Genomic DNA, 9,102 nt, shown 5'->3' on the forward strand with positions numbered 1-9,102 from the left:
TTAAGGTAGTTCAACTCATTTAATTTGATGAACAAACATTGCAGACACTCAAATTCATTACAATGGTAAGTTGTCTCTCATTGAAGAAAGAATGCACATTTCCTAGGAACATAAAAACAAACACAAAATCTACACATGTTTAGTTTCTTCAGTCTCAGAATCCAACAAAACCGCATCTTTAAGAGTTTCACGGGCATCGTTGTCCATCCCTAGGCTAAATAAAGCAGCCGCTTGAAGATAAAGACCAATCGACCAGTCAGGGTGTATCACTTGCGCTTGCATTGCATCCCCTAATGCTTCTTGTGCCTTGTTTATAATCAAATAACTCAAACAACGTCTTACATACATCGTCGGTGACACCATTGTTCCACTCTCAATGAACTGCAAAATCCACAGTACGATTACAAAAGTTATATTATTTGAGTATTAATTTGATTCTTTGAATAAAATGATGTATATGCATTAAAAGAACACTTGGGGGACTTTCAACCCGTTTAACATTTAAGTTCTTGTTTAACCCTTTACGGTAAAACATAACATGAATCGACTAGTTTAAAGAAACCACAAAGAAAGTGTCTTTTATAGTATCACTTACATTTGTGTAGCATTCTATAGCAGTGGTGAAATCCTTGGCTCGAAAAGCATTGTCCCCGTGCCTCTTACCATTTAACGTATCTTGTAGTTGACTGGTCCACATTTGGAACGAGAGCTACAAAAATATAAAAAAGAAACAAAAAATAATTCATGGCTCATTTTGGAAATATGAGATCATGCATTAATATGGTTAGCGCAGAGGTCTTGAAGGCCACCTGCCCAACGTAAGTTGGGCTATACATGCTCCCACCGGGTTATATGTGTTTTGAGAGAATACCTCATCTGTAACCCCCTCGTCGCCACTATATCCAATCTTTTCCAGTATCTCATGTATAGCCGTTAAATCCAATCTTGAGCATGCGTCACCAAGTGGTGACAGGTTTAATATTTGTGTTGCTGGTGTAGATTCCTTACTAATGCCCATCAAGACAAGGGACGAATTCTGGTACATTTCACTAAATTAGAACAAGAAAATTACATTCTAACGAAGTTCAAGGATCATTTTTCGTATTGGTTGTTATTGTAACTAAATCTTTTTATTATGATATTTGTTCTTGTTTATCAGGAGAAACAAGTGCACTTACATCTGTTTGTTTCTGAAGAGGAGTAAGTGCGGTCACGACAGATTTGGCGTTGGGCCTCTCTCGAGGTTCATATTGCAAACATCGTGATGCAATTCTAACCAATTCTGTTCCGTCGTCGTTAGAAAATTGAGCCTCTAAGCATGAATCTGTTAGCAATTGAAAATTCTTCCCTTTTATCAAATCAAGTGCCTGCAGTGTTCAAAGAGTTATGACTTAGTTTTTAGGAAAAATTACAAGTTTTGTACTTTATCTTAATACCACTTGTCAGGCGGTGTCCTTTTTAACGAATTTTGACCTTTACAAGGAATTTTGTTGCACGTTTTGTCCTTTAGGCTTAACCCAGTTAGATTTTCTTGTTAAATCTTGTCACGCAAGGGTATTTTAGTCTTTTTACCCATTTATTTCAAGAGTCAACCCTAAAATATTTTGTTTTATTCTTTTAAAAATATTAAATAAATGGGTAAAAAGACTAAAATACCCTTGGGTGACAAGATTTAACAAGAAAATCTAACTGAGTTAAGCCTAAAGGACAAAACGTGCAACTAAATTCCTTGTAAAGGGCAAAACTTGTCAAAATTCGTTAAAAAGGACACCGCCTGATAAGTGGTATTAAGATAAAGGACAAAACTTGTAATTTTTTATGCAGACCTTTGGGTTGTAGAAGATAGTGTAATGAAATCATATGCTTGAATGTTTAACTATCTAAAACTGATTAAATTATTGGTCCTAGAAAGCAAATCAAAACTTGAATGAACTTACGTGGCTCGGGGGAATATGCTTTCCACTTAGAAGATCGAGTAGTATGGTGCCGAAGCTATATATTACACTTTCTGCTATCACTCTACCTGCCAGCACAAGAAAATCAACGCTACTTCATTAAATTATTTATCTTTTGAAGACCGTTTGGTATACCTGTTCTCATATATTCCGGAGGGGTAAAAGCTAGGTTCGTGCTATAGCTTTTTCCATCTCGGCTATTCTTCATTAGGCCAAAGCACGATAGCTTTGGATTGCAATCCTGACAGATACGATAATAAGATCACAAGTGACAATTTCGACCCATTTACTTATGAACGGGTCGAATCCTATCTCAAACGGGTCAAATTAAAATGTCTAGTTCAAAGTCGCACAATGTCTGTCTAGTTTGTATGCATACAACTTTCAAAATTGTTCTATTTAAGGATTTTGATGTATTCAAATGTAATCAAGATTAGTACATTAAATATTCATACAAAAACGGGACAAATAAAGTGTTAGGTCAACTCATTTTGATCCGTTACCCGACCTGTAAGATGGTGAAGTTACCTGATCAAACAAGACTCTGTAAGCATTAAGGTCGTGGTACAGAGACCGCCCTTTGCTGCTGCAGTAGTCTAATGCTTGTGCCAAATACAAAGCCACTCGTAAACGCATTGCCCATTTCAAGGGTTGACTTTCCCCTAAATCAAGTAAAACATTATAAGTTTACTATGTATATTTGCAACGCAAACAACCGACTCACAGTGAAATAGATGTTTCGACAAAGTTTCGCGAGGCATGAACTCTGCCACTAGCAATCTTTCATTTCCTTCACAGCAACATCCCAACAAATTGGCTAATGTTTGACTCCTAAGTTGTCCGACCGCTTTCGCTTCCTCCTAAAAAACAAAATAACCAATAAATAAATAAATAAAAAGAAAAAGAAGTGAATTTAATAAACACATATGAAAATTCGACATGATACCAAGAACTGGCGAGTGTCCGGCCAAGCAGACTTGTTAAACCGCTTAACGGCGATCAACCGATCACCATCATCATCATCATCATCATCATCAAGTTTTCCTTTATACACAACATTAGGCGCTTTTTCACCATGCTCAGACACAATATTCTCCACAGAAAACCCACCGGTTGCAGCTCTAAGTTGATCCAGCTTATACTCTTTAAAAACCGGCACCTTTAAATTATCACTTTCGTTCTCTGAAACATTTGATCAAACACATTAGGAGCGTAAATAAAAAGAAACAATTTACAGAAACCCATGATAAGTGTTTACATACCCAGATCAGATGGGTGGGTATCGTTGGATTTGAGACTAGACCAGCCGCAAAAGGAGAAGTAGAAACAACGAGCTGCCATTGATGGTGGTTGGAGAAAACAGGTGGGCTGTGATGAAGGAGAAAGAGGTTGAAAAATGAATGAAATACGGAGTAGAATATGATAAGTGATGAAAAAGGGGGAAGGAGATGGACGTTTCTTTGTGTCTTTCTGTCTCATGCTTCTCTCACAAATGTTATCATTCTCATGGTATTTGTTTCTTTCTCTCTCATGCTTCTCTCACAAATGTTATCATTCTCATAATATATATGTTATGTTATCAATTGTGCTTTTTATTTTTCTATTTTGTTTTTTTTAAAGCTATTCTAATATCAAACATTGAAAAAAAAAATACCTAAATACACATGTTCCGATTATTTTTATCTGCTTCTCCATAGAAATTATCAAGAACTAAGTGAAAACTAAGTGTTTGTTTGGTATGACGTAATAGAATGGCGAGAGAATGAAACGGACGAGGGAATGGAACAGACGAGGTAATGAAATGGATAAAGGATTGAAATGGATCGTTACCATTCCATAGTCCTGTTTGATTACCGTATGTGAATGGAATGAATCATTACCTTGTGTTGTTTGGTATGCAGGAAAACACGAAAGAATAAAATCGGCAATGGGTGGTGGTAGTGGGTGGTTGCGGTGGCGGTGGGTGGCGGCAGTGGACGGTGGCTGTCACACCCCAACCGATGACGGAAACATCAGAGTGAGACGAAAACGAGATTGCTCGAGACTTTATAACACTAAATTGTGACAAGTATTTAATAACAAATTTCATTTCATTGCTAACATCAATTACATTGTTTGAAATAGAAAATACAACAAGATTGAAACAAATAAAGTACAACAAGTATTTGAATTTAGTGTGCGTTTCTAGGCATCGTACGAGATTCCTTGCATCATCATCATCCATAATCCTGCAACATGCTTTAAAGTATAGTTCAATATAAAAGTATTGGCGAGTATACAAGTTTTGGAGTACTAGCATATAAGTATAAAAGTTTGAACAATCCACATAGCAACCTAGTTATCAAGATTAACGTATAAACTGGCATGCGATTTACAAGTCAACCCTCTGATTACCGCAAATATAAAGAAACTTAACATGACCTCTCGTTCACGAGCGGTACGTTACTCTTATAGCGTTATACATGTTAAGGGGAGGCTTGTATAAAGTTAATGACAAGTTCATCACATAAGAATCACCCAGAAACACGAATCAAGCATAACATATTAGTAAGCATGTATTGGATTGTTTGTATGATTGCGTAAAAGTATGTATGTTGAGTGTATTTTGTATATGTAAACATGTTGCACCCAAAAAGTGTAAAAAAAGGTAAAAAGGCGTCGAGTATACTCACGGCTTGCGAAGAAATTTCCACTTAGTGAGTTTGACGAGTCTTGAGTTGTTGGAACACCGAAGTTACCAATTTTGGTTCTTGAACTTTTTGCCTAAAGTTTAAAATCTTGGAGATTAGAGAGAGTTTGAAAGTAATTTGGAGGTGGTGCAAGTGTTTGAAAGGTGTTAGAGTTGGTATTTATAAGGGGGTTAAGTGGTTGAGGTTTAAATGAAGGTGGTTGGAGTTTAAATGAAGGTGGTTGGGAGTTAGGAGAGGTATTAAATGAGTTGGTTGGAGGTTAGAAGGAGGGTTTGGGGTATTAAATGAGTTGGTTGGAGATTAGGACATTAAAGAAAGTGGTTGGGAAAATGAAAATTTTCATTTTTAGTCCTTGCACTTGTATTGTTAGTTATTTTATGCTATAAAGGTGGATGCAATATGTTATAAGTATGATACATGTATGAATGTGATTCCAAGAAAATATAATATCGATGTATGTCTTGGTTTTAAATTAAAACGTGTATTTCGTGACTGATTACATATTATGCATGTATGATTAAACAAGGTTGATGTAAAAATACGATTTCCATTATGATCAAAGTCTCGAGATTACAAGGATTGAAATGAAGTAAGAACACAAGTTTCTAAAAATAAAAATGTGAATACAACTTTTTAAATATGGAAAGTACATAAAATGCAGAGCATTATAGTCTCCCCTACTGTAGAAAATTTCGCCCCGAAATTTATTCAAGAGGAAGACTTTGGAAAAAGGAATTTTGGTTAAAACATTTGGTTAAATCGCAATTTTGAAGTTTAAAGTCTACGTGAAGTTCATGTATAAGTGTGTTAAAAATGCATGAAAAATTCTCGAGGAATGAAAAGATAGGTTTGTAAAAGTAGTTCGTTTGACTAAGGTGATTTGAGGCACCCATCGTAAGTATGAGTAAAAACGTGCCTGTGTGTGTAGGCAAAGTGAGTTTGACTAAGTTTGAATAACTCGATGGAGAACTATCTTAAAAGGATGTTACCTAAGAAAAAGTTTTCGTATAAAATTGAATGTATTTTGATGAAAAGTGCGACCCGTACCATATGTGACAACCGGTGATTTACGGCTCTTAATTACGTGATTAACAGGTGATTAACACGATAATAAATAGTGTTTACAGCGCAAATTTACTTAATTAGGCCTTCGGAGTACCTAGGAACGTCTATACGACTTTACAGTGCGCGAACGGTGGTTTACAGAGAAACCTGCTGAATATTACGCGACAACGAACTGATACCGTACAGAATACTGACAACGCCGACAAATACGAATTTTCTACGAGTATTTTATACCTATAAATTTAGTTTTTCGAATTTTTCGTACTTTCAAAGCATCACAAACGCATGACAATCGAAAAACGCGATTTTTACGGTAATCAGCTAACGAATACGACAAACGACTACCGATACTATTTTACGTATTTTTAAAACTAAAATTTTAAATTAAGACCGTACGCAGCGTTCGGGTTGCGAAAACGGGTCTCGTAGGAATTACCGGCCACTCAAAACGCGAGACTTGGGTTTGTGGGCCTTGGGCCCAAGCCCAAGCCCACTAGGTGAACCCTAGCTATTTAAACCCTCTCCTCCTCATTTTTATCTCATTTCAAACAAAACAAACATACACCCACATCTGATCTCTCTCTCCAGAAGGTACTCCGGCCACCGGACCGGCGAGGTTCCGGCCGACGACGACGGCGGAGGTGGTGGCGGAGCCGCCGCCTGCGACGGTGGTACCGTTTTTCCGGCGACCGTTTCTCCCGATCCGACACCCTCTGTTTTCATCTCCGGTGAGACCCCCAACGTAACCGGCTCACGGTGGCGGTGGGTTCCAGCCGGCCATGCCTCCTCTTCTTCTTCGTGTGGCTGACAACACCCCCTTTCTCTATTACGTTTGACCGGTGGAAACACCGACCGACCGCCGGTCGGATCATTTATCCGGCGGTCTTTGCTTTTGACCGGCAGGTTAATGATGTTGATGGTGATTTTAATGATGCTGTTTGATGATGGTGGTGACAGCCACCATTTCCGACGACAAAGGCCGCTCACGTCGGTGGCGACGGCGTGGCTTAGCAGCGATGACGAGAGAGAGAGAGAGAGAGAGAGAGATAGAGAGATGAGAAGAGAAGAGAGAGTGACGACGAGGAGAGAGACAACGGAGTGCCATTTCCGGCGAAGTGTGACAACTGTGCTCTTTAATCGATGAACAATGCGAAACAATGTTATTTATCAATAATACAATGTGCTTTGGTATTATTTTATGTGTTTTATGTGTTTGGTGGTTTTACGATTCGATTCGATTCCGATTTCAAGCTTTAAATCGCTTTCTGGAAGGTTATACGCAAACTGGTGTGTAAACGCAATCATTTAAATGCGACAAACACTCCGGGATAGTGAAATAGGCTTAACATACCTTAAATAACCTTCACATAACTTAGAAATAAGTTTTGGATGGTTTGGTGTGTCGAAAACAAGTTTATTTGCTTACAGGGACTAATTTCGACAAACTACGATAGTCCGCCATTTCGTAAGGCAACGTACAGTACAGAACTTGATCATAAGTTAAACATACCATATATAACCTAAACATAGCTTAGAAATAAGCTTTGAGGGGTTCGGTGTGAGAAAATATGCTTATTTGATCTTTTAGGGACTAAAAGTGTCAAAAACGGCGTAAGTTTGCATTTTCGCGCATATCTTACGTTCTGACCACATCTGGACATCCAAAATTTTTGTACACACTAAAATATTTTTATTTTAGTGATCGGCATGCAAAAATTCCATTCGTCGTTCAATTTGGATCGTTTTTGCGTTCGTTACGACTTCCGTCGTAATTAACCGAACAACGCGATCGTACGATCAAACGAACCAACATCCGACATATTTTTGAGCATGTTTCATGTTCCCCATACTTTAACTTCATTATGGAGCTTAAAAATGGGCTTGACGGGTGTTAGAAGTAACAAAACACGTCGAAACAAGCTCAGGGGCCAAAACTGTCAATTTCTGAAAGTTGCTGATCTGCAGCATGGTCCTTACGGACCGTAAGGGATCCTTTGCGGTCCGTAAAGCAGGCCCAGCGACCAGAAACTTGAAATTGGCTGCTGTTTGATTCTTTAGGGGCTGTTATGGTAACTTCTTTGTGTGATGGGCAAGTTTGTGTGATCACCAAGGCTCCCAATCAGCTCCTAACACTTGTAGGGTCAAGATTATTCCTTGTTGGCCACACAAACACTTGGAATGATCTTGTGTTCTTCCTACAACTATAAATAGCCAAGCCAACTTCCATTTCATTTGCTCATTCCTTCTTCTCTTCTTCTTCATCTGATTTGGAGAGCTCTCCATAGTGTTTGGAGCTTTCTAATCTTCTTGGGAACTTGGTTTTCTTGTAGAAAAGATAGCAAGGACCCATTGTAAGTATTCTTTCATTCTTTTTATTTTTTTTTCTAGTTTGGAAGTCAAATTTAGTTTGACTTTCAGATTTGACCACGAGATGGTCAACGAGAAGTTCGTTTGAACTTCGCAACGTGAGCGTAATCACGTTGGTTATAGTCCTTAGTGACTATACCAATTGATTACCACATTGACTAGGTGTAGTGACGAGTCAAAGTTTCGGTCAAAATGCGTTTTAGCACGCATTTTGCAACGGGACTACTATTAGGTATCAAAACACTTTGTTTTGATACCAAATCAGTAGGTTAAACATGCTTTGACATGTTTAACTCGTCACTAATAGTTAGTGCTTGTTTAGAGTCGTAAGTCGAGCGGTCTAAACCACCGCTTAGACTTTCGAACTCGACCCGTTTGGTCGATCTTTAGGATCCGACCAAGCATGGTTAGTGACCATAGTTGCATAGGGAATAACCTTCCGAGGTTATACCTTATGGTCACCGAGTTTAAGTAGTTGTATGATAGGTAGATTATATGCCTTAGGTAAATTACCAAAATGCCCTTTTCATGCATAATTGGACTTTAAGCATATGTAACCTAACTTTTGTCACCTAAACTGATTATGCAACCTATTTAAACATGTTTAGGCATATAATACTTGTCATAGGACTAGTTAGACGTCTCGAACGCGCGTTTGCGCGCACGACGCGTTAAAGTAGCGTAAGTTACCTTAATGGGTCGCAATGGGTCGAAAGCACTTAGGTTAGGTTCCGATTTAGAATGTAGGATTTGTTAAACCATATCACATGAGTTCCTACACTCATTTGGTTTACAAGACCTCATTCTTTCCGATCTTCCGATTTAGGCGTCTTTTGTTTGACTAGTGATCCGATTACTAGGTGCTGCTTGAGTTTCCTTGGTTTGATTGAGCTTATTGAGTTCTCTAGATTGAGGATACTTTGCACTTCAATGTGAGTACATAGTTCCCTTATTTTACTGTTTTCAATTGTTTTGGGGTGATTCATATGTACAAAACGAATTTCAAGGTTTAAACAATAATTTCA

At 38.1% G+C, this 9,102-nt stretch overlaps 1 protein-coding gene across 1 annotated transcript; it reads right to left on the reverse strand.

Annotated features, from left to right (window-relative positions):
* LOC110927089 (serine/threonine-protein kinase BSK5) lies at positions 1 to 3,490 on the reverse strand. Its single transcript, XM_022170691.2, has 10 exons — positions 3,218 to 3,490; positions 2,902 to 3,137; positions 2,680 to 2,815; positions 2,484 to 2,617; positions 2,091 to 2,196; positions 1,938 to 2,023; positions 1,179 to 1,367; positions 872 to 1,036; positions 596 to 709; positions 1 to 381 (listed from the first exon to the last, which is right to left on the reverse strand). The coding sequence occupies exons 1-10, from the start codon at positions 3,432 to 3,434 to the stop codon at positions 130 to 132; spliced, it is 1,635 nt and encodes a 544-aa protein (XP_022026383.1). The 5' UTR covers positions 3,435 to 3,490; the 3' UTR covers positions 1 to 129.
* Between the last annotated feature and the right edge of the window lie 5,612 nt (positions 3,491 to 9,102).

The sequence above is a fragment of the Helianthus annuus genome, chromosome 4, assembly GCF_002127325.2.
Source record: "Helianthus annuus cultivar XRQ/B chromosome 4, HanXRQr2.0-SUNRISE, whole genome shotgun sequence".
Lineage (NCBI taxonomy): Eukaryota > Viridiplantae > Streptophyta > Magnoliopsida > Asterales > Asteraceae > Helianthus > Helianthus annuus.

Excerpts from the sequence above, each read along its gene's own strand:
- LOC110927089 (XM_022170691.2), bottom strand. The coding sequence starts at position 3,434 with ATGAGACAGAAAGACACAAAGAAACGTCCATCTCCTTCCCCCTTTTTC. Across the intron at positions 2,816-2,901 it reads CGGACACTCGCCAGTTCTTG|GAGGAAGCGAAAGCGGTCGG; the intron begins GTATCATGTCGA and ends TTTGTTTTTTAG. Across the intron at positions 1,037-1,178 it reads CTCTTCAGAAACAAACAGAT|AATTCGTCCCTTGTCTTGAT; the intron begins GTAAGTGCACTT and ends GAAATGTACCAG.